Genomic DNA, 25,614 nt, shown 5'->3' with positions numbered 1-25,614 from the left:
TACAGAAGAATACTTTGTTTCATTAACCTGTCATTGAGTGCCACACTTTGTGGTGGCCTCTTACTGGACTTGGCACTATAGATTACCTGTTTTTAAAAAAATGTCTGAGATTAAACTGAGCTTTCTAAGCAGCTGGTTTTTAGTTTCTGCTCAATAATACAAGGAAAGAATAAACTTAATCTAGCTGTAGCTGTTCTGTCGCTCTTGCCTTACCTGTTGCCAGGCAATAATCCTCAAAAAATGTAAAAATGCTGCCTTGAAGTAGGAGAGGTGGGAAGTCTAATGGTGTAAAAAAAGTCTTAAGATGTTAGGAAATGCTTGATGTGTTTGGAATGATAGAATAGAGGAGGATGTTGCAGCCTTGGTTTGGTAGCTGTCCTTGTTTTGAACTATTCCATATACCTTGTTTACCAGTTTGAAAGAAGGAATATTTGTCATGTAATTGGTATGGTCCTGGCACTCAAAAGGCAGGTGCTGCTTTCTGTGAGTATTTATCATGTAATTGGTATGGTCCTGGCACTCAAAAGGCAGGTGCTGCTCTCTGTGAGTTAACTTTGTGCTGGAAGAAGTGTGTATCAGGGAAGAGTTAGGCAGAATAGTTATTTGTCCGGCCTGCGTGTTCACTTTCACTGTGTGGCCTTACGGAGAACTGGGGCAAACAGCTTGCTGAGGCTGAGCAGCTGTCTTACCCCACATAGCTGTGCTGTGAAAACTGAAATGGATGTGGTGGCACAACGGCAGTGTAAGCTCCTCTATGCTTAAAGAAGTGCTTGTCAAGTGTCTATAAACTGTGGACAAGGAGGGATGTCAACGTAGCTTTACAAGTAGGATTTGGCTGTTCTTTTGACTGTTTTACAGCTGGACTTAAATAGTGGAAAACTAAGAAGTAACCAGTATACAGAGAGATTAGGGGCATGGTAGGACTCTCTAGCCTCAAAGATTCAATTGGAATCCTCTAAGACATTATCTAGGGCACACTACCCTATTGTGTGGAGTTTTTCAGCACTAAAGGCCTTGCAAACCCAGAGCAGCTGTAGCAGATCTTTGTCACTACATTAAATGCTTCATGTTACAAAGTATTTTAAAAATCTCTCTTTCACTTCTATGTGGGAAAGAAAGATTGAACAAATGGTCTTTATAGACTGAAGTTTTGTAATTTCTTTGTGTATTCTATATGAATACGCATATGTTTTCAGAGTTGTGAAAACACTGAAGAAGTAAATGTCTTTTCATTAGTCCAGATTATCTCAAACATACACACTTTTTACTTCAACTTGCACAAGTGCCATGGTGTCAGTTTATCTTTGCAATTTTTTAAAACGTTTTTGCATTTTGTTTATTTTTGCTTTAAGTCAGTATGTGAGAAGGCTTATCATTTATAAGCTGGCTAAATAAGGAGATGATGAAAAGCATCTTTTTAGTATTCTTATACTTGAGAAATACCTTGGTTAGCCACCTGCAAAACCAGTGGAATTCTTAGCAGTTTTCATATACTACATCTTTCTAAGGGGCATGCTATAGTTAATAAATGTGCTGTAATTGTTTGGGTTGGTATATAACTTAGTATTGATGCTAAAAGTTAAAAATTGGAGTAATGTTTCAGTGGAGCATTCAGACAATAACAAAAAGTATAGCCAAAATAATCAGGTAAGATTCTAAATTCTTCTGTAAGAAACTAAGTTTTGTATTCAGGACTCTAGAGTTAGCAAGCCTAGGCCAGGCCAATTATTCTACAGTGTATTGATTTAATGTTTAATTGTTTGGGTTTTTTTTAATGCAAACATAGTTACAAATATGTACATTTAAAAATATTCCTTGCATCAGTTTGAAGATACGAAGACAGTTATATATTTGAAATTTTGATGGTTCCCTGTATTATAAGAAGCCCAAAGCTTTGTTGATCTTTTATAAAACAAGGTGATGCTTAGGTGCTTAGGTGATGAGCTTGGGGTTTAAAGAGTTCCTTTGTGTTTTGGCTGCTGTTGTGGGTTAATGGTTGTCAGTGTAACAGCAAAATTTAGGGAACTGTCTTAGGATTTAGTGATTGAATGATCAGTTTTAAGTACAGGCACATATAATGGATGAAGTTTGTAATTTTGTAGTTTTCAATGTTTCAATAATTTTTCTCCTGTTGAAACTGGTTTAGTCCACCATCCTGGAGCAGCAGTTGATTGTGTGCTGCAGTGAGCTACAGCTTCAGTTTTATGGATCCAGGCCATTCAAACAGAGATTGTAAAACAGGTCACTGCAGCCATCTGCATTATGTTTCTTTTTATGTGTGTTAAAAATGGAAGAGGTTGGGAAATATTTTCCTCTGAAAATGTCTGAAGTGTTTTTTTTTAAAAACCAGTGTATATAAAATTATGTATGAAACTGTAAGAATATATGTTGGACATACAATACAGCACATTTTTCACAGCCTTCTGGAAATATGCAGAGGTTTCTTCTGTTGAATAAATGCTATATTAAAAACCAAATTAAAGCGTCCACAACAGGAGTTGTGTCAGTTGCAGCTTTTCCTCCTGCCCTCTAGTACATAAAAGGAAGGTTTGGTGTAACAAAGGACCATCATTAATACTTTCTACTACTTCCTACTGCACTTACAGCTTTTGTTTAATTAATATGATAGGCATTTTACAATTGAAATATGCTCATTAGGTGCAATACCTGAGTGCTGGTATACTTATTGTAGTGCTAATAGGTGAAAACTAATATCACTATTGCATGTTAATTACATTCTAGTATCTGACAAGTACAGTGTGATATGCATGACATCTAGTAACCATTTAATTGACATTTCTTTAAAATATAAGGTTTATATTTTTTAGTTCTCTTAATGTAAAAATATTTTGCTATTTGTCACAATTAGATGTTGTATTTAAATATACTGTTAAGATGCAGTTTCATGGTTAAAAATAAGTCTCTGCTGTTGCTGGAGAGGAGTGAACACACTCATGTTTTCTTCGATCCATACTATCACCTGTGATCCTTCACCAGCAGCTAAATTTGGCCGAAAGGTTTTTAAGCACCCTAGCCTAGTCACAGTATTCTGTTGTGAATAACTTTCCCACACTAGGGAAGCAGCAGGAACACATGATTAACAAGAATGAGCAAAACCTAATTGCTCCTTTTAGCACAAACCCCATATAAGACAGTAGTCTGAGCAGTGTTTTTACAGCCGATGCCAGCCAACATGATGGCTTATCCTTACCTCTTTCTTTGCAGTGGATCCTGCCACTTCTCAATGTCTCTTTCAGCTGAATAACTGACCTAGCTCAGCTTAGAATGCTGGTAGGCTGGAGAATTGATTAATCTCATAGGAATCTCTTGGGCACTGGACTTGATGCAAGATAAGCAGTTCATGCACGTGTGGGAATACTGCACCAAGGACAATGGGAAGTGATGATAAGCTGTTTCAATTAATTTGTTCCATGTTGCAGAATCATTCCCTTGCTCTTTATGTTTCATTAAAATGCTTTCATGGAAGAGAGTGCTGAAAGTTTCAGGAAATGTAACTGCCTTCCAGAGGTGTTCTGGTACCTTGTTGTTGGCATTTTGAATCTGATGCTTGGCCAGGATATTGCAGCAGTGTTAATGAGTAAATGGGTGTAACTGGAGCTAGATGCTGATTTTAGAATGAAAGACCTGTAGTACTCAAACTCTTTTTTGTCAGTAGTTAGAGCCTCAAGTTGTTAACATTCTTTAAGCAAATACTTTGATCTTTGTCCTAAGAATTTGATGATAAGTCATATTTTAAAAAAATGTACTGAAACCATTTTTTTTAATGTGCCATGGTTGTGTTTAAATATGTCACAAATTAGTTTTGCTCAAGATATCCTGTGTCCTGTTGCAAATGCAGACTTTACCTGTGTGGCTGTGCATTTGTGGAAGTAATGTTGTATTGCAGACACAATGCCTACAGCAAGCTAATTTCTTAAGCATTTGTTATTCTTGGTATTTTAAAAAGTGAACTGTAGTGGGATAGATTTAAATATGAAGTATAACACAGCTAAATTTGCTGATTTATTGAGACATGGGAAAAAGGTTGTTGACATTTTTTTCCTGAAAAATAAATACCTGGCAGTTGTGGATATTGTATATAGGAAGCAGGTGTTCTTGGGAAGAATAAATAAAGGGAGTTGTTGTACTTTTATATTGAGCTTTCTCTGTAACAGCTTTTACTAGTAATCTTGTCTTTTATTTCTTTAGTGTGGTCCTGACAAGCTGCTTGTGGTGTCAGTTACAGACTTTCTACCATGAGCAATTCTACTCCAGCTACAGGTATACATTAAAAAAAAAAAAAAAAATCAAAGTTCTTCAACTGTTCTTTATCTGTGTAATTTTTTTCCCTTTGTTTTGTGTGTGTGTTGAGGAAGATGTAGTAAGTGTATTTCTGTAGTTTTAGATCAGACAGGAAGTTGAAAGTAAGAGAAAGCTGGTATTGCTTTTGTTAATATTACTTCTAGCATTAGGTGTACATGGAGTGTTAATGACTGATGGTTGCGTGAAGTAACTGCATCAAATAAATTAACTAAATTATGACATACACAATTGCCTGTCAGCAGAGGTTTCCAAATAGTTTATTTTATGTCAGGGCAAAGGACAGAGCAGATCACCTTTTGGTAAGTGTCTAAGACTTACTATATTTTTGGTTGGTGGGGAAGAAGGAGGAGTCTGAGGAGCTAACTTGAAGATTTTTCTTTTTGATTTATTTGACTTACAAGTGTCAGGTTGTTTATACTTCTGCTGATCAATTCAATGTGATGTCCAAATGTTTCTGCTTGGCTTGAAATAGCTTATAGCTCAGCAATGTAATAGCTGTAATATATATTATTAATTAACAGTGCAATGACTGATCCAAGATGTCTAAATGATATAGAGGTTTTTGGGATATATTAGTAGGCATTCTCATTAATAATCATATAAATCTAAAATGAAATATGATCACTTGTGAAATTAATCTTTTTACCCAATACAGCTGCTCCAGCTGCAGGACTTGTTTTTTGTTGTTATGTTTGGGGTTTTGGGGTTTTTTTTGGTCTCATGGGTCACATATCTAAAATGTATACCTCTCTACCTCAGGCTACTCAGGGAATACATTTGTACCAGCCATGAATTGTGATGGTACTGAACTTCCCTTTGTACATCATGAACCAGTTTTCACTTTGTCCATAAGGCTTCTTTTAGTCTGTCTGAAAGCATTTTTTACTTTCACTCAATTGAGAGTACAATTCAGAAAGGTGATCACCTTTGGCATGCTTTAAAGAAATGTTGAATCAATTTTGAAATTTAGATGTTGGAAGATACAGATGGTTATTACTCTGCATCAAAATAGGTATCAAACCACAGCTGGAGAAAGAAGCAAGGTTTAAAAAACAATGAGGTTTTATATTTGAGATATGCTAGCTTCTATTGCCAATTTAGTAACTTAGCTGAAGTTTCTCAAGAAAAGAAGCATGTCAATAGTTTGCCACTTAGCTCCATTTTGTCACCAGAAGATACTGCTTCTCTCTTATAAAACTAAAGGCAAAATTCCTATTAGGCTTCATTTCCTGCTTTCTTTGGTCAAGCATTCCTTGACTTAATGTTAAGTCAGTGATATCTTGTCCATTTTGATCCGAAAAGTAATAAAATAGGTTGTTAGAGTTTACTAGTAATATGTCCTGTTGTGATTGGGTACCAATATGTGTTTAATGTGGTCGCATTTGTCTCAAAGTTCACATTTTTCTGAATGCATACAGAGCACATGAAACTGTTTAAAATTTCTTGATGGAAAAATCAATGCATAACAGACTTTTCAGTTTTGGAGGTGGGAGAATTGTTAAGTATGGTATATTTGGAGCTTTGATCATCCAACTTGAAATTTTACAGGTTTCCAGTAATAAAATGACCCTCTGTAAACATTCTTATGAAGAATGACTTGTGTGAACCAGTTCTCAGCCTTAGACTGTATGCAAAACTTACAGCAAAATCTGAAATTTCTTAAAAAGCTCATACAGAAATTTCTTCCCAATCTTTTGTGTTTCTCCTTGGAAGGCTAAATACAACAGATTAGTTATTAAGGTTATTTCTCTTGCCTCCTTTGCAACTGCTTCTAGAACAATATGCTTGTTCCAGATATGGTGTTCTGCTTTAAAGTGCTCTCAAGGATAGTGAGTAATGTTCTTGAAATGTAGTCATTGGTCACTTACCAATCCAAATCAGTCCCTTACAGGATCCAAATAGGCATATGTTTAAAAAAGCCTAACTTCTGGCAGTATGTCAAAGTAGAAGATATAAGTTTGTATGGATTTCATGCTGTCTACCTTTTTCAAAGACTTCTTAAAATTAAAAATAATTTGGATCAGCAGGCTTTCTTTAATAAAGCAAAAAACCCAAAATCTTGAGTTAGCAATTCAGTCACAGAAAGATAAGTTGGTGATAAAAGGAAAATTAATGTATTAGCTCCCAATTGGGACTTTCCCCTCTTTTGTGCAACTAACATTTTTTAAATATCTTATGTAGGCATTTGGGGAGAAGTTACTGACCTCCCATTAAAAAAACCAAAACAGCAGCAAATCAAAACCAAATCTTCAGAAAATAAACAAGTCCAAAACAAAGCCAGACATACCCCACTCTCCTCTTGCTATCAAGATTTGCAATAGCTGATTATATGTTCTTACACTGTCCTTTTGTATGATATGAAAAATCCTTTCTTAGAGTTTTAAGAACTAAGTACCTAAGTTAATGTCAGTGCGGAGTCAGCAGTTTCTCTCCTTTAGGCTTTGATATGTACACTGTGCAATGGATTTGTCTTGTTTACTTCTCTGTCTCCCTCCTTAAAATATTTTAGATCATGAGAAGAAAAAAAGTAAAGGAAAAAGACTGCCATGTTCCCCTTCACGTGTCCTTCACATTCGTCAAATTCCAGATGATGTTACTGGAGCAGAAGTTGTTTCATTAGGTCTCCCCTTTGGCAAAGTAACCAATCTCTTGATGCTAAGAGGGAAAGGTCAGGTATGTAGTTTTCAATGTTTCAATAACAAGAGCAAGACTGAAGATGTGGTTCATGTTATGACAATTTTGATCTTGACCTTGAGTGAAATTATTGCAATGAAATGTCTAAATATTTAATTGATAGCGGAAGATTTTCATATTTTTAAATGCAAAAGGATATTTTGAAATTTATTTCAAGTTTTTAATATGCTTTTGGATTACGTAATGAACTAGAAATTCTTTAATAATATTGCTAGACATTATATCCACTTTATGTGAGACTATATAGATGATAAAGAACTACATTGTCACTGTTGATGACATATGTCTTCAAAGAGCCTGCCTGTTTAAGTTACTGACATGCATGTAATTTTTTGACATCTGTTTAATCCTGTTGGATGTGGCAGAGTAGTTTGTGTCAGGAAGAAACACAGAAATCCTAAAAATAGTAAGCATTCATTCAAAAAATTGTCTGGAGCACTGAGCTGAATTAATACAATGCATAAGCTAATGAATGTTTTAATGTTCTGTTACAGCTTTTTCAGTCTATGCATTTTAACTACCTAAGTAATAGTGCTTGATTTCAGGAATTTAACAAATTGATTAGCAATGTAGTGCTTTTAGCAGCTTTGCTTCCCATATATCATACTTATTCCATCTCTTCTTAAATGACATAGCGTACTTACAATGTAAGACTTTCTAAGAAAACCCACAAATTGAATAAAAATTAAAAATGCACACACAAATGCATTCTAATACTGAGTAAATCAGTATTGTACTTTCACATAATCTTTTTCTAGTGAGAGTGGAATTGAGAAAAAATGATGCCTTTTCTCTCCTGTAAACAAAAACAGCATTGAAATCAGCTATGTATTGGTTGCAGGCATTTTTGGAAATGGCTTCCATAGATGCTGCTGTTTCTATGGTGAACTACTATGCTCCTGCTACGCCTCACCTCCACCATCAGCCAGTTTATATTCAGTATTCCAAATACAAAGAACTTAGGACTGACAATCAACATAATCAGGCTGTAAGTACAATATTTCCATTTAACAGGATATAATTGCATGAGTTGTGAATGCATGTGTTAACACAGAAAGTATTAAGGTGTTTTCTGCTTCTCACATTGCCCTGCAAGTGATAGTGCACAAGAAGATGGAAAGGGTCTCAACTGGGACAGTTGATTCCAGCTGACCCAAGGAATGTCTACCCTGTATGATGTTGGGCTCAGCACAGAAAGCTGGGGGAAGGATGACAAAGGAGGGATGTTCATTACTTTTTCTTTCCAAGTAGTTGTTACTCTCAATGAAATGCCTGCTTTCTTGGAAATGTTTAAACACCTCTCTGCCATTGGGAGAGGTGTTTAAACACTCTGTTTTGCCTTACTTCCACATGCAGCTATTGCTTTGCCTGTTCAACTGTCTGTAAACGAACCCATGAGTTTTCTCACTTCCACACTTCCATTCCCTCTCCCATTATGCTAAGGGAAAATGACTGAGCCATTGTGTGGCACTTTGCTGCATATGAGGGTTAAACCACAACAGTAGTAGTAGTAAATAAACAGGCTGCTCTTCACTATATCAGTAGACGAGTTCTAATATATATTATATAATTTCAGTAACTTCTTACAGACAGGATCTTCTCAAAATCTATAAAATTATTGTGAAGGAGCTCAAGTTCAAAAGTAGTTCATCATAATGACCATGAAATGAAGGAAAAGTGGCAGGAGGACTGCTTCTATGAAAAAGGAGCTCCTGATTGGGCTTAAACATAAAACAGAGGCATAGGAAAGTTGGAATCATGAACGGGTACCTCAGGAGGATTATCGAGCATTGTTTAAACATGCAGGGATATGGTTAGGAAAGTCAAAGGCCACATGGTGTTGTCTCTGATGAGAGTTGTGAAAAGCAGCAAGTTTGGTTCCTTGAGGTTTATCAACTGTAGAAATAAGATTTCTTTTTTCTAAAAAAATATGTAGGTTTGCTGCTGAATAAGGCAGGGCCAAAAGAGATCGAAAACGCTGAATTACTGAGAGCCTTCTTGGCAGTGTGGTGGAAAGACTTGCCTTGGTCTTACCAAGCATATGAGAACAGTGGAAAAGTCTTGATGAAGGAAGTAGAGAAGAATCACACTACAGAACATTTAAACTAATTTGATAAACAAAAAGTTTATGGCCCTAGTGAGATACACTTTTGAATGCTGAGGAAGTGGATTGATGTCATTGCAAGACCAGTGTACAATCTTGAAAATGTTATGGCAGTTGGAAGAAAGTTACTGAGGACTAGAAAAGAAAAAGTCCTTCCATCTCCTATCTTAGGGCAGGACAACCTAGAAGATGAAAAGAAAGGTCTGGGGATCCGCTGCTTGATCAACCTGACTTTGGTCCCTGGATAAGGAATGGAGCAACTCATTCTGGAAACTATATCCAAACATTCTAAGGAGAAGAAAGTGGTTAGTCATAAAAAAGCATAGGTTTTTAAAAGGATGTTATGCCTGACCAATGTGATGGCCTTTTATGGTGAGATGTCTGGATTGGTGGACAAGGCAAGAGGATATTGTTTATCTTTGGCAAGACTTTCGGTTTTGTTCCAAGTGATTAACGCAGTCTAGTTAAGTGAACTGTGAAGTGATGTGAAAGGCTAAAATGGTTGTGACCAATGACATAAGGCTGGGGTCCAGTCACTGGCAGAGTACCCTAGGGGTTAATACTGGATTTTGGATTCCTGGATGAATTTCAATTGACTTCCCATTTAGATACATAAGTTATATACTGTGATGTGTATATCATGTTTTTTTTTTTTTCTCTGTAAGAATGTTGACAGTAGTGATTTGGGCATAAATCATCCATTTGTGCTGGCACAAAAGTCACACAAGTCTTGAAAGCTTTTCAATCTGGTAAATACTATTTGTCTCTTTCCTCATCTAAGATTGCTGTATTGGTTTGTTATCTGCAAAAACAAATGACAAGAATTTTGTTTTAAGGATGTGGCTTGCACAACAGCCTCAGGAAAACTATTATGTATATTTGCAAATAAGATTCCTTGGGTCTCTAAGTATTTTCAACTTGATACATAGCACTTGCTTCCTTCTGTAACAACATTGTCCACTTTCAAAAATAAGCAGTTTGGCACTTATATTTGAGTTTTATCTAAATTTTAAAGAGACCCTAGTAGAGCAGCTGAATACTGTTACTATCCTAGTCCCTAGGATGAGCCCTGAAGTACATATTATTTTGCAGGGTTATGTTTTTCTGAAACTAGGTAACATGTACCATGTGCCCTGTTTAATCTATCTTCCAAAGAAATAGTGTAGCTGAGACATGATTTTAAGCCACAATACTACATGTCTTCATAGTCTTGCTACTCACAGGAGGTATGAAGACCTCTTCGGGGAAAATCAATGAAAACAAGTGAAGAGACTTGTGTAATCACAGAAGTCTAGTTTAAGGAGTGAGATTTGAACCTATTTTTTGTGGTTAAGGGCTTTGTTCTGAAAGAAGAGTAAGGTGTACAGATTTAAGCTTATCCCAACCAAATCTTAGTTCCTGATTAGAATTAAATCCTAGTAAAGCAGAGCAGATAGTTTTTGGTATGCTGACTGGTTGTTTGTATGCACAATATTACAATATTACCATCTATAGTACTGCTGGAAAAACATCTAGAATGACAATAGCTTACTGAATCAAAGAAAAATAGTTACAAAGTAGTAGCAGTTTAACAAAAAATTAGTTGTAATTCTGTGAATTACACTGACTAGTTGTAAGGAAGGAGCATAGAAAGTAAGAGTTATGATTTATTTATTAATATGGGATTTAAATCAATAATATGAAGGAAAAATGGTTTTAGGACCTTATTTTTTATTTAGGAGAACTTTATTTCAGTATGCATAATTTGTATGTAAAATAACTGTACTCTCTGCTATGAATTTCAGAGACCCCAACCTGCAGTGCAATGTGTGAATGCTGTGCAGCACAGAAACCGGGATATTACAAGTGCTCTTGCTGCTGAATGTGGGGCCCTTCCACGTCATGGTTCTGTTCTTCGAATCGTTGTTGAAAATGTTTTTTACCCTGTCACTTTGGACATACTGTATCAGGTAATGAGGACTGTTTGAAAAAGTTGCAATCTGTTCCAATGTTTCTACTGTAAATAAATCAATTTATTTCTTTTAATACTTGTGGTTCCTGAATCTTCTGACTGAGGACTGTCTCTTTAAAATAATTTCCTGAATTCAGAGATCTAGGTTTCAAATAGTTTTATGTAAATGATATTCCAGTAAATGATATTCAGGGCTTCAGTACTCAGATTTTCATGTTGTCTCATTTAGTTCCTTGCTGTGGAAACAGCAACAAACTTGAACTCTTAATTCTGTTTTCATTATGAGCTTGTGAAAAAATGTTAGGAACTTGTGAATTGATATTTTAGCACTCTTTCTGCTGAGTAACCTATGTAGTTTGCTTTATATTTAGGGTTTTATGTTCATTTTTATGCCTCAGTGCAAGTGATGTAATATGCAAATTGCTTGTTCAAAATAAATGTTTTTGATTGTTCATCTTTAGAGTGGCATTTGTCTACCTCTGAAAACTTAGAATAATGGTAGGCTGTAGTTATGAAAGACATTACTGTAACTTCTGCTAGGTGTTTGAGCTATGCTGTTGAAAGCTCTAAGTTTAAAAATAATAACTTTAAGACCACTTCTTCTTGTCCAAAATATTTGAAAATATTGCAAAGTTTTTCATACTTGAAATTTTTTTAATTAGTTGTAATTTATGTAGTAAGAACCATGCCCCACATATGAATTTCTTAAATAATGCAATTTAGAGTAACTGGGATGATTTTGTAGGAAGTTGTGGAAGATTCTTTTCCTGCTCTGTTAAGATCTTAAACAATAGTTGTTTTTAGCAACACTATGGTTTTCCTCTTACCTCTTAAAATTTCTGTTTCTCTGCATCTCCTTACCATGATATTGATTAACTAGTGTACATATTAGTTGCTGCTTGGATCTAAACCTTTGTATGTGTCTTTGAGTGTTACTTAGTCATTACTGAACCTGTGCAAATACTACGTCAGCTGGTTAGGATTATTATTGCATTTAGAATAACCTCAGAACAAGCTAGTGTGATTCTGGGAGCAGTACCAGTTCTAAGAATGCAAAAGCAAAGAGGAAATTCATATTAATTTACTTTCATTTGATTTTGGTCTACTTCAGTGCAGCACAACTATATTTTCAATATTTGAATTCCTCTCACTTAACTACTTTCCCAGTATGTCTTGAAAATTTAGCAGTATTTGAAAAGCGATCTTATTTGGAGTTCTTAACAGGGGACCATCTCCTGTAATTCAAGCAGCACTTTGTTCCCAATAGCTACAATCTAACTTTTACTTTGTGTGGTAAGGTTAATGAAAATTAGTATTTTCACTGACAAATATAGCATCTTATGGAACACTAGTAGTCAAGCTGTCATCCCATACTTGGATTGCATTTTGTAAGTTGTCTTGCCTGTCAAAAAATTTACTTTTTTTTTAACCACAATTCACCTTAAAATATCATAAGAAGCTGAAAATTCAGTGTTATCTTTGTAGAAACAAAGTTGATATATACAGTGTGCTTAGGTTTAAAATCAAACAGAAAGGAGTACATTAAATTTCATTACCTTAAAAAGGTCTATTAAGTTTTCTGGATAAACATGGAAAAGCATATGTTGAGAAGCTGTATTTAGGCATTCTTTAAGAGGAAGTGTTTTATGAACAGGAACTCAAAGACTAAATTAAAATTGCTGTGAAAAGGTTTTTGTTGGTACATTAGTGTTGTATGGTTGGTACATTAGTCTTGGATCACTGATTCTAGGCCTAAGAGGCTGGCAAGAGATTATACTAATCTAAGACCTTTCTCTCTATTGCAGGTTTAATATTTCTCAGGGGTTTCTGCTTTCTTGACTTTGCATTGATTATGACAGTTTGTTTGAAAACTAATAGTATTTCTCAAATGCACCTTTCCTCTTTGACTGGACACTTTTTTCCTTTACTGCATGATATGTCCTAGCTTTACTTTTGTCCTCGCTCTTTGTGGCATTGTTTTTGTTTAAACACCTTCATGTAATGCGCACTCTCATTTTGAATGTATATATATTTAAATTCAGCCTTTAAAAGTATTTCTGCAATGCTTATGTTTGCAATAAAGCAAATACCATTTAAGTATAAAGTATAGGGGTAGGTTCAAATCTTGGTCTTTGTCTTGCTTCTTTCCTGGTTGTTTTCTCTTTAAGCGGTGGGTCTTAATAAGCACATCAGTTATTTAAGTTGTATTTTATTCAACAGACTTGCAGAATTTGTCTAATGTAGAGAACATAAAAGTGGATATCTTGACATGCAGTTTGCAGTTCCCATCTCAACTGACTTCCAGTAACAAGGAATAATATTGATAGAAATAGATTCATCAGGTCAACACGTGGCTCTGTTGTGTACTTGAATAAATTCTGGGGTTTTTGACCATGGGATAATCTATTCAACACCTGTTCCACTGACACCTGATGTGATGTACCTTTCTCAGAGGGGAAAAAGGGTTCTAGTGTAGGAAGTAGTGGGGCTTGCTTTGAACTAGCTTGGAACAAGGAAGGGGGATGCATATAAGCTAGAGAATGAGAGGCTGGAGAGCAGCTCTGTGGAGAGGGACCTGCACATTCTGTTCAATAGCAACTTGAATATCAGCAGTGTACAAGGTCTGGAGGGGAGTCCTTGTGGGAAGTGCTGAGGGCACTTGGTCTGTTCAGCCTGGAGGAGATTAAGAGGAGACATCCTTGCAGTTACAGCTTCTTCAGAGGGGAAATGGGAGGCACAGGTAGTGATCTCTTCAGTGTTGTGACCAGTGACAAGACTTGAGGAAATAGAATGAAACTGAGTTGGGAAATGTTCAGTTGGATTGGAAAAGGTTTTTCATCCAGAGGGTGTTGGGCTCTGGAACAGGCTCTTCAGGGAAGTGATCACAGCACCAAGATTGACAGAGTTCCAGAAGCCTTTGGACAATGCTCTCAGGCACATGGTGTGACTCTTGGGGTGTCCTGTGCAGAGCTGGGAACTAGACTCAATGATCCTTGTGGATCCCTTCCAACTCAATGTGTTCTGTGATTCTATGACTTGCAAAGTCCATTTCTCAAACCTCAGCTCAGATTTGAGTTATCCACAATTTATCTGCAGACACTTGACAAATGCTTGTTTGGACTGTCCTTTTCTGTTTAGTTGATTAGACATTGCTAATTCTTTAAGGAAATTTTATCCTTCTTCCCATCTTTTGTAGCCTTTCTCTAATTATTTTTTTACCTGAAACAAAATTCTGAGTTCACACAATTTTTGATCAGCTCTCAAAACTGATATATTTTTCAAAAATTTATTTGGAATATTAAATGCTAATTTTTAGTATGCATTAATTACTCACTGCTTCTTAAAGGCCATGTTTTTTCCCTAACAGATTTTCTCTAAATTTGGCTTTGTCTTGAGGATTATCATGTTCCATAAGAACAATCAATTTCAATCTCTGCTCCAATATTCTGATGCAATGAATGCATATTATGCAAAAATGGTAAGTATAGTGTATTCAGCTTGATTTTGCTTGTTTGTTGGGGGGTTTTCCTTGCTAAGGGACAGGGGAAGCATTAGGAATGTTTTGACTGTTAACTTTGTGATTTTTTCACCATTCTAACACTCTTGCTGCACATGAATAACTTTGACATCTCTCTTTAGTTAATATTTCCTCTCAGCCTTCTCGAGGCTGAACAGGCCCAGCTCCTTCCACTTTTACTTGTGAAAGAGATGCTCCAATTGCTTAATCATCTTTGTAAGTCTGCACTGACCCCTTCCAAGAGCTCCATGTCTCTTTTGGGCTGAGGAGCCTACAATTTAACACAGCAGTCCAAATGTGGCCTCGCCAGTGCTGAGTAGCGGGGCAGGATCACCTCTTTGACCTGCTGGCCCTGCTCTTCATAATACAACACAGGATGCCATTGGCCTTGGCCACAAGGACAGATTGCTGGCTCACAGCATCTTGTGGTCCACAAAAATACACATTCTTTGTAGAGCTGCTTTCCAGCAGATCAGGCCCTAGTCTGCAATTTGCATTTGCCTTTGCTGAATTTCAGAAGGTTCCTCTGTGCCCGTCTCTCCAGGCTGTCGAGGTCCTTCTGAAGGGCTGCACAGCCCTCTGGGGTGTCAGCTGCTCCTCCCAGCTTTGTGTGGTCAGTGAAATTGCTGAGGAGGCCTCTGCCCTTTCATCCAAGTCATCTTTAGTTCTCATAGAAAGGGAGCAGGAGGTAATACATAGTCAGATGTGTAGAAAAGCTTTAGCAATTGTTTCGTGACACCTGTGATTCAAGTCCCAGAGAGGTAGGCTGGAGACCTTTTTAGACCAATAGTCAGGTCAGCACATGGGTGTCTCTGTTCACTGTGGCAGGGCATCACCTACAACAATTATGCACTACTTCTGGGTATTCTTGGGCACAGGATCCATCTGCTCTGTTGTTTCATTTGAAGTTATGCCTAGGTCTGGGGCTTACATTGGAAAAGACCCTTAAGGTCATTGAGTCCAATGATAAACCTAATGCTCCCAAGCTCACTTCTGTACCATGTCCTGAAGCACAACATCTGCGCATCTGCACTCCAGGGATAGTGACTCCACCACTTGTCTGTTCCAATGCCTGATAACACTTTTGATGAAAAAATTTTTCATAATATCCAGTCTAAACTCCCCTTGCAGAACTTGAGCCCATTTCCCCTTGTCATGTAATTTGTTTCATGGGAGAAGAGACTGACTCCTACCTTGCTACAGCTTCCTTTCAGGCAATTGTAGTAAGGTCTCTCCTAAATCTCCTTTTCCTCAGGGCAGACAGCCCCTCCAGCACTCCTCATGGGACTTGTGCTTCAGATCCTACAATAGAGTCCCTCATGTAAGGGTCAGTTCATAGAGTTAAAATTTCCAAATTAGTATTCCTGTTACCATCTGATACTGTGTGTTGAGTGGGAGAGAAGTAAGATTAGAGACATTAAGAAGTCAAGTCATGTTTAAAGCTGTGTTTTGTCCAGTTGGGTTGGCATAAGATGATATAATACTAACTAGTGGACTACACCAGAGGTTTAGGTAAGGATAATGGCAGCATAATTGTCTACTTGGTGTTTGGAAAGAGAGCTTAATACCAGAAGGTGAATTACTGTTTGGGTTCAGTTGCAAGGTGAAAACTTTATAATGTTGGAGTGGTTTGGGTTGGAAGCAACCCTTAAAGGTCATCCAGTCCAATCCCCTGGAGTGAGCAGGGTCATCTTAATGAGATCAGGTTGCTCAGAGCCCCGTCCAGAAACATTACAACTCATTGTAAAAAAACTTCTTCCATACAGCTAATCCAAATCAACCCTCCCAGTTTAAAACTATTACGCCTTGTCCTATAGCAGCCTGCCCTACTAAAAGATCTGTCCTGATCTTTCTTATAGGCCACCTTCAAGTACTGAAAGGCTGCAATAATAATAAAAACTTAAAATGATGGCTGCCATTATGTATTTTATCTCTGAAAATGTAATTATTTTTCTTCAGTCTCTGGATGGCCATTGTATCTATACTGGGTGCTGCACTCTGCGTATTGAGTTCTCCAAGTTAGCTAACCTAACAGTGAAGTACAACAATGACAAAAGCAGAGATTTCACTCGCATTGACCTTCCTTTTGGTGATGGCCAACGAACTGTGGAGACATCCATACCCTTTGGTAAGAAGCCTTCACTTCTAGTGCTACATACTGAGATGATAATTTTTATGTCACATTTATGCTTTGGTATCATATCAAGTTCATAGAGAGGTACATTTTTGTTTGCTATGTCCAGTAAAACTCATATGGAAAGCATGAAGTCCAAGTCATGGTAAATGAATATCTGAAACAATAACGTGAGGAATACTAGTGGGCAAGTTTTAAAGTGTTGTAAAAGAGCTACAAAATACTACTAAAATGCTGTGAAATTGTATCATTGGTACAGGTAATGTAGTAAATACTTCATATCAGAAGTTGACACTGGCTGCCTATGGCTACTTTAAAATAAGTGTTTTAAGGGTATTTGCTCTTATTTGTTGATATTTTAGAATAAATGAGTGCTGCAAGAAACAAAACTATGAAAATCCAAAATTCTATACTTATCTATATATGTCTATACTCATCTTTTAAAATACAAAATGTAAGAAATTTTCTTAAATTTTGGAAGACACTTTGGCATATAGGAGACAGTCTGCTTGAAGTGACACTGGAGAAATGCTCACAACTCAATTTGAGCAATTTTAGCTATTTTTCTCTCTCTGTAATGACAACCATTAGCAATAATACATGGCTAAGAACTGTCTTAGCTGTTGAATAGGTATTAAGTGCTGTCCAATTGATTATCACATTAAAAAATGTGGGAGAATAATTCCCTATTTTCCTTTACATTTCTGTGACAGCTAGGGCAAATACTGGGTTTAGTTTGATTTTTAGATACTTGAGTTAACTTAGATTAGAATTAGAAAGTGAGTTTAACTCACTTTCTTGATTTTTGTCTTTACTGCTTCCCTTAAACACAGGCCTTGGATCTTTATGTATTGGACAAACATCATTACAGTGTGGGGCAGAGGAGGGTGGTGGAATTTGCCATACAGCATTATAGAAATGTACTGTTACAAGTCTAATATATTCTAACTAATTGGACTTGCACTATATGAAATGTCAGTGGAAGGGAAAAATACAATTAGAGTAGTTTATTTCTGTGTTTGCTTGTAGGGCAGAAATAACTATGCAACACTTCTCCCTGTCTTCCCCCTCACTCTTCCAGGCTTCTCATTGCTAGGAGCCTTGTTTTGTTTTATTGTAAGAGTAAGAAGTGCTGGAATAGTCTGATGTCTGTACCAAAATTAGTCTGTAGTACATTCATAGAAAGCAGCTGCACATTTGTTTAAAAAAACCCAATAAAAATAGCTATAGATGGAGAGAAGTGTGCTTCCTAGCCTTTCTGTCAGATGTCAATATGCACATATTGTCATTGGCATGTTCTGAGAAGCTTAGTTACAGAACATGAAGAAAAGATGTTCTAAGTCATGTGAGTACTTTTACTACTTCTTATTACTATTGAATGTAGTTTTGATGCATAATTATATGACAAAGCTGGTAACTTTCAGAATAATATATCTGTTTCTTATTGTAGACTTGATGTTATCTTAATAGCAAAACTAAACTGTTCTTGGAACTTGTTTTTCTTCTTTTTCTTTAATTTTCTTCTGCTTTTTTTGGAAAAGATGCTGCACTATAAACAGATTTTGTGCATATTTTGCATTTAAAGAGTTCTTGCATTCAGTGAGCAGAAATACATGAATTGGCTTGCTTAGAAAGCTAGGCTGATAGCTATGAAGCAAATGAATTTAAAAAAAAAAAAGGCAACAAAGAATTCCAGGTCTTCCTGCATTAGCTGAGTTTGACAATTTTTACATTCCTGATTTTGGTATCAGCATGCAACATCCAGGTCTTATTTGGCAGCATCTATTTCTTCATTATTATTTCCATTACCATTCTTGGATGGTGAATAAGTGATTAATAATCGGATATATTACTAGAACTTGTCCGTATAATTTCAAAAATTTATTTACTTGCTTTGGTGTGATAAATCTGTTCAGTTCTTTTGTATGAAAGTTACTTTTTTTTGCCACACATAAGAGGAGGTGTAATGTGATTCAGTATATGAATACTTGATCTGTAGTGTCTGTTACATTTCTTTTTGTAATTCATAATAATTAATCAAGTAATTCTTTCGGTATTGTATTATCCCTATTGATAACCATTTATTAGTAGCTCTATTTTAGTCAGTCATGTGGAGGTCCGAGTACTACAACAGACATATTACCAGATATTACTTGTAGTATGCCTTCTAATTATACATGCTCCATTTGAAAAAAATTAAATTTGACTTGTCCTTACATATGAATGAATCCACCACTCAAGCTTGTATCTAACTGCTTGGAACACAGCTTTGTGTGCTACCCTGGGTAGCACTTGACTGCACAAACTAATGTGGAAATTACTGAGCTATCTTTGATGCTGGGACTCTCCATATGTTGCTATTCCAAATCTTGTTTCCAGGGGATTAATGATTTCCAGGGGAGCTATAAAAAACACTGATTTTTTTGTTTATTAAGTTACAAACACTGGAAAAGTCCATCTCCGTAAAAAGCAGAATATGTATGCTTTATGCATTTCAGATGCTAGTAAAATTCAGAGATTAGTTGTAGTTTATATTGTTTAGCTTGTACTGATCTTAGTATTCAGGAGTTCTATCTCATCATTGCAAAACACCTTTGACTGTATTTACTTGCAGAAAATTTCTGGAATATATGTCCACTGTGTGAACAGAAACCACTGAAAACAGGCTTTAATGGATACTAGTTTCTGCTGTGCTTTCCTATTCAAACTTCTCTATTTTACATTTTGCCCTGACTTCATTTTAGAGAGGAATGTTGAGGCTGACCAGACTATTTGCTTTCAAAAGTGGCTGAACATTGTCTTTGTAAAACATAGAATCTTGGATTTCAATGAGTGTTTTAACCCAGAAGTTTTATAAACATCTGGAATCCTGTATAAAGTTAAAATAGCAACACTGGTAGCTGATTCTCATTGCTGAAACCTCTTCTGTTTCCTAAAACTTTAAAAATCTGCTTTAAAAAAATCTGTCTGTTCTCTCTAGCCACCCAAAATACCATATTTCCATCATATACAGGGCCTCCTGGGTTTGCCCCAGCCTTGGGCTTTCCTCAGGGAGCAGGTAAGTTTGTTTTCTAAAAATGTGCTGTTTGTAGTTACGGCTAGTGACCCGTCAGAATGCATCTATTCAGAGCCATTTGTTTTAAAATATAGCAATCAGAACACAGTATTAATTTGAGTGATTGTAATTCTTTCTTATATAAATACTCAATAAAATAAGTTCCTGTAATAAAAACTATATCCTGATATAATTTATCATTCAATAAGCAAAGAACCTAAATGCCATGATAAAGATTACCTGCAAGAGAAGGAATTAAGCATTTATTGTTTCTCAGAATCATAAAACTGCTATGACAATCAAATCAAATTGAGGGAACTCTGCTTTTCTGGCTATCAAGTGAGAAATAGTTTTTTAGACTGTCATCTTTCTCTTTCTAGCAGAGGATAAACTTGTGTGCTGAATTTTTTTTTTTCTTTCTTGGGCTGCAATTTATGTCCCCGTTTGTTTGGATCTATTTGTGTAGCTGAATATTTCTTTTTTCTCTGAAAGGGAGGTGCTTCCTGCTTTATTGGTCAGATACTAGTAATAAATAAATTTCTTATAAGCATTTAAAATTGGATATTGATGTTTTTGCCAAATACAACCTGCTTGTGTATTCTTCCTTATCCACTTTGAGATATTGTCAAGTGATGCTATTTATACCTTTCCAGGTCCTTCTGTTCTGCCTGTTCCTGGAGCACTTGGTCCTCTCATGGTCACTACATCAGCAGCACCTGGACACATGACTATTCCTGATATTCCAGGAAACTCTGTTTTACTAGTCAGCAACCTCAACCCTGAAGTAAGTTTGATTGGTGGAACTGATGTGTCACCTTGTACCAACTACCAGAATTCTTGCAAACTGGCATTAGCTGAAGGAGTAAGAGAAATTTTCTATGATGATAATACAAAAAACAGGACAGATCTATACTTGTTTTAGGTAGTTGGCAATATTTAAAAACTATACATATGATAATTTACTGACATCTCTGTTAGTATGACTCCTCCATGTGCTTTTTTATCTTTAACAAAGGCAAAGGATTTTTCCTTACATTGGTTAAAAAACAAGGAATTAAAAGGAAAGGAGGAAACAGAAAAGGAAATAAAAGCATGCCAAATCAAGTACCTTTCTAAACATGTGTAGGATCTTTCTAGTTTTGCAACTCTTTTGAGATTGAAGAAAAAGAATGCATGTACATTATGTTATTGACATCACTCTACTTTTATTTTAAAAAGTTAATAGCTACCCATGTTCACTTTTCATAGTACCATATAGATGCTTTTTCATATAGTGGCAGTAAAGTTACCAAGGACAACTTGGAAAGTTATTTTTGTAGTGGAAATTACATAGGCTAGTCTGTAATCTCCCTCATGTTATTCAAACACTGATCAGTTCTTAAGTAAAAGCAATACACATCTTCTTAAAAATTAAAATCAAGCTTTACTAGGACCATGACTTAAAACACAATTCTTTTTGACTGTTGATAAGCAGTCCTATTGCAGCAATGTAAAATTTTTGTTGCACACACTCCATACATTTACTTAACTGTAAAACTTCAGGTGTTGTTGGCAAACTTGAAGTTACCTTCATATTCTGAGGTTTAAAAATCAATTAACCAGTTTCTTTAAGTAATTTTTCTATTTCTGGTTTTGCACTAACAGTCGAATTCACAGTAAGCATCAAAAACCCAGCTGTAGATAGGGCTGTGAGACAAGTTACTTTTTCTTTGATTTTACAGTATATCAGAGTTTCTGATGATGGCTTCAGATCTGCTTTCTGCAGCTGACTATTTAAGATTATTTTCTGAATCTGAAAGGAGCGTGCCTCTTAAAAATAAGCATATGTGAAGCATAGGTCAGAGCTCTTTTTAGGACACTGATGCTTTGCATAGTATCAATCATAGCTAAGAATTTATGTAGAACTTAGTGCTGTAATGCATGATACAATATTAATGTATTAAGTAATGTTCAACTTCTTAAAAGGATAAAAATAAGAATGTACTATAGCATTAATTATTGGTAATATATTTTTTGGCAGTTCTGTAGCACTTGTTCTTCAGTATTGGTTGTCTGACCCCTGTCACTCCTTTTTCTCTGTATAGAAAATCTGGTTGACCTTATTTCAGTTCATATTTCTCTCCTGTTGCAAGTTTTCAGTGTGCATTTTAACATTCCTTCATGAATTTTAAATTATCTGGTTTTGTCTTTCATTCTCCTCCCCTCCCCCCCCTTTTTTTCTAAGTAAAAATACTTCAGTCTCATTTGAATTAAAAAAAAAAAAATTAAGAACAGAAGTATCCATCCTGAATTTAAATATTTCTACTAGAAAATAAACTCTTTAGATTTTACATTGATAGTAATTGTTCTCTACCACTAAATGCTGATGATAAATGGGTATGGCTGTACACTTAGGCTGCAATATCTTATAGTTTTGAATAATTTAGGTATGTTAAGTACCCATTTGAGAAGTTGAGTTAAGAAGGAATAGGACTAGAGAGTGTGAGTAGTGCTTCTGATATGCAGATATTTTTAGAGCTCATTACTGGCAAAAGCTTTGCCTCAGCTGAAAAAATTTGTCTGCATTAGATTTAAATTATCTTATTTGGTATTTGGCACACAAGATTTGTTTTGAGAATCACTGAAGAGAAGTTTCTTTCAATATTTGCCTTTCTGTTCACAGCTTCTAATTGAATACAATTTAAACACTATTTTCTGTATGCTTCATACATAAACAATTAAATTCTCTGTCTCCCTTTAGAATGTCATGGCCATATAGAGAAATGGGGACAAAATTGAAGACAAAGCAAACACATTTTGAAGCAACTGGTTTTAGTTTTGTTGGTATTGTCTGTTGTTTACAATATGCAAAGGAATTCTTTAATGCTTTATTTTCAATTTAACAAACATTTTTCATTCTTTTCATGGAATGAGCAGGTAGCTTAAAAAGGATAAGGATAACAAAGCTCCTTAAAATTAATAGCTTCTGCAGCATGACAGAATGAGTCTTGAGTGACAAAAATGCATGAGCTGAAGTGTTTGTTTGTTTACATATTTTATATGTGGATAGCAAATGTGTATTAACAAGAGTGCCATACACTGATTATTCCAGGGAATAGCTTCTGGAGAGACAGGTGTTATGTATTAGTATGCAGCATCTCTTCCATTCTTTTTGTTTACCATGCACTTATAGAATAGATGTCTTCATTTGCATGGCTTTAGAAATAATGTACTCATTTTATCATTTAAACAGGCCATCACACCTTATGGACTTTTCATCCTGTTTGGTAAGATATGTCAAATATACCTTGACAAACCACAGGGCTAGTGGTTATTTTTATTTATCTGACCCATGCTGGTTAATTCAAACTGCATTGCTCTGTGCATGTCCAGGAAATGCACTGAGAGAATGCACTGGTTTTAGAATGGCAGTAAGTTGAGTCATTATTCAAAAGCCACAGATACAAAATGGCAAAACAGTTAGTGTCAGAAGAATTTTGGTGTGTGGTCCAATTTGTTTACTACAAAAAATGGGAAAGCAAAGTAAGATGAAAAACCAGAGGTTGTGTGAGAGGAAGAGCTGTACAGAATTGGCTCATACATTAGTTGCAGGGGACAGTTTTGGGTAGAGTAATATTTTAGTATGCCTCGGGTAAGAAGACTTGGTCAACGATTGCACTATTTAAAAACTGAACATAATCATGCAGTAGTATGACTGGGATCTGGGAAGTTTTCCTCCACTTATGAGCCCCAGAATATAATAAATAAACTTTAAAACTCTTTTTATACTAATACTTTAACCAACCTGTTTAATGGGGTGTTATTCTTTGTAACACAAATGTTAGTCAAAAGAAACAGACTTGGCCTTGTGCTTTTCATAGTAGTACTCTGAAAAAATTTCCTTTCTGGATTTCTGCAGGTGTGTATGGTGATGTGCATCGTGTGAAAATCATGTTTAAGAAAAGAGGAATAGCTTTGGTTCAGATGGCAGATGCAACCCAAGCTCAATTAGGTATAGAATTTTAAGGCACAGTTATGCTTCAAGGTAACATGAGTTTAACATAAAGGAGGAGTTTTTTATCTGTCAGTGACAAGCATAAACATATAAAATTCATCATTATGCTGCATTACTACATGCTGCATAAAACTTTGATAATACTCCTAGTGGTTTAAAAAATAGTCCTATGAATCGCAATCTAGTAAATGATAGAATTAAAATATAGAACTCTCCTGTCATTAATTTAAATAATACATTATATTATTTTCCTGTAATTTATCTTACACCAACCTATTTAAGAATGATCAACAGATCAACTGATCTGTACTGCAGTGCTGTTTTGCAATTTTTTGGCATTTGAACTGGAGATTATATTATATCCTGTACCTTTTTAAAATGTAATGTTGTGACCTAACCCACCTGGTAGATGTGGAAATTGCAGTTTAAATTTAGAATGTGAAATCTGACAGTAAGTAGACAACAGTATTAGTATTCAAAATATTTTCTTCCCCTCCATTAATTCCCCTCCATTAATTAGTTCAAATTACATTTCCACTGGTTAGCTATCAACTACTTGAATGGACAGAGGCTTTATGGAAGGGTCATGCATGCCACTCTTTCAAAATATCAGACAATTCAACTTCCTCGTGAGGGACAAGAGGACAAAGGTCTGACAAAGGACTATAGCAATAGCCCTTTACATCGCTTTAAGAATCCCTGCTCTAAGAATTTCCAAAATATCTTTCCTCCATCTGCAACCTTGCATCTGTCCAACATCCCGTGAGTATCTGCATGTCTCATCATCTTGCAAAGATGTTTTTTACGTGATGTTGTCAAGTTAAAAAGTCTAACATAAGTTTTGGTTTTCTTTCCTTGGCCTTTTACAGTTCATTCTGCTGTGTGCAATTCTGTAGTTCATGTAATTAACAATAAATAAATCCTTTAAATGCCCCTTTATTATCATTAGCAAAGAGGATAACTGAAGGAGTTATCATCTTTGAGTTTTGATCAATTTATATCTTCTTGAGAGCTTGTTTTTGGTTTTTGACATTAAATTGTGTCACAAATTTTCACAAAGGTTAAAGTTGTGTTTTTTATGGTAATGTACATGACAACAAATCCATCATTGACATTATTATTTAATATAGATAAGGTATTTAATAATTCTAACACTTTTTGAAGAACAGTTTCTACAGAATTCAGGTCTCTTATGTGAAGGGCAAGTTGTGAGTAAGTAAAAAGTATTTAGTGTATTCTTTAAGACTGAAACAATCTTTTTATGTCTAGAATATTATCAGTAGTGTATGGAATTGCAGCCAAACATAAGTTTTACAGGGTTCTCTTGTTTGGCAGCTACGCAGGGAGGAAAAAAGGAAACTATGGAATTTTGCCACAGTAAGAAAGTAAATTTTAAGACACTTTGAAAACAGCTTTTTGAGTAAAATGAAAATCTTTCAAAATTGGAAATATGTGACGTGCATTTGCACAAATTGCAAGATGAAATGTATTCCTTAAGGTTTTAGGAGGTTTTTATGCAATCTGAATTTTACTGACAAAGAAACTAGGTTGGATGAAAAACAATAGTGTCTAAAATATTTTTGTAGCACAATGTAATACTAAAATGTAAGTGCAAGTGTTTGAGTTGATGGAGATAAATTTAAACAACAAAAACTAGTTTAGAAGACAAAATTGAGATCTTGATATTATTATAGATCACTGTGCTCTTCTACAAGTTAAGGGGAGTTTGGTTTTGGTTTGTTTGTTTGCTATTTTCAATTAGGTCTTCTGTTACTGTCGATGATTTGAAGAACCTTTTTACAAGTAAAGGATCTACTGTGAAAGGCTTCAAATTTTTACAGT

The 25,614-nt window shown here is 35.6% G+C and overlaps 1 protein-coding gene across 5 annotated transcripts in view; it reads left to right on the top strand.

The window, feature by feature from the left end:
• The window catches only part of PTBP3 (polypyrimidine tract binding protein 3), a 51,058-nt gene that overhangs the window by 17,026 nt on the left and 8,418 nt on the right, over positions 1-25,614 (top strand). For 3 of the 5 annotated variants that reach the window (XM_021525027.3, XM_077790081.1, XM_077790080.1), the window contains exons 3-14: positions 4,210-4,281; positions 6,833-6,996; positions 7,859-8,005; positions 10,906-11,070; positions 14,440-14,550; positions 16,549-16,717; positions 19,704-19,781; positions 20,432-20,562; positions 23,011-23,044; positions 23,677-23,769; positions 24,318-24,534; positions 25,535-25,612. In XM_021525027.3, the coding sequence (XP_021380702.1) occupies positions 4,257-4,281; positions 6,833-6,996; positions 7,859-8,005; positions 10,906-11,070; positions 14,440-14,550; positions 16,549-16,717; positions 19,704-19,781; positions 20,432-20,562; positions 23,011-23,044; positions 23,677-23,769; positions 24,318-24,534; positions 25,535-25,612 (1,412 nt within the window). In that variant the 5' untranslated portion in view covers positions 4,210-4,256. The remainder of the gene's footprint in view (positions 1-4,209; positions 4,282-6,832; positions 6,997-7,858; positions 8,006-10,905; positions 11,071-14,439; positions 14,551-16,548; positions 16,718-19,703; positions 19,782-20,431; positions 20,563-23,010; positions 23,045-23,676; positions 23,770-24,317; positions 24,535-25,534; positions 25,613-25,614) is intronic. The other 2 variants (XM_077790082.1, XM_077790083.1) reach the window with 2 other exon arrangements.

This window comes from Lonchura striata, chromosome Z (genome assembly GCF_046129695.1).
Source record: "Lonchura striata isolate bLonStr1 chromosome Z, bLonStr1.mat, whole genome shotgun sequence".
Classification (NCBI taxonomy): Eukaryota; Metazoa; Chordata; class Aves; order Passeriformes; family Estrildidae; genus Lonchura; species Lonchura striata.
This window is presented reverse-complemented; position numbering and strand designations above follow the sequence as displayed.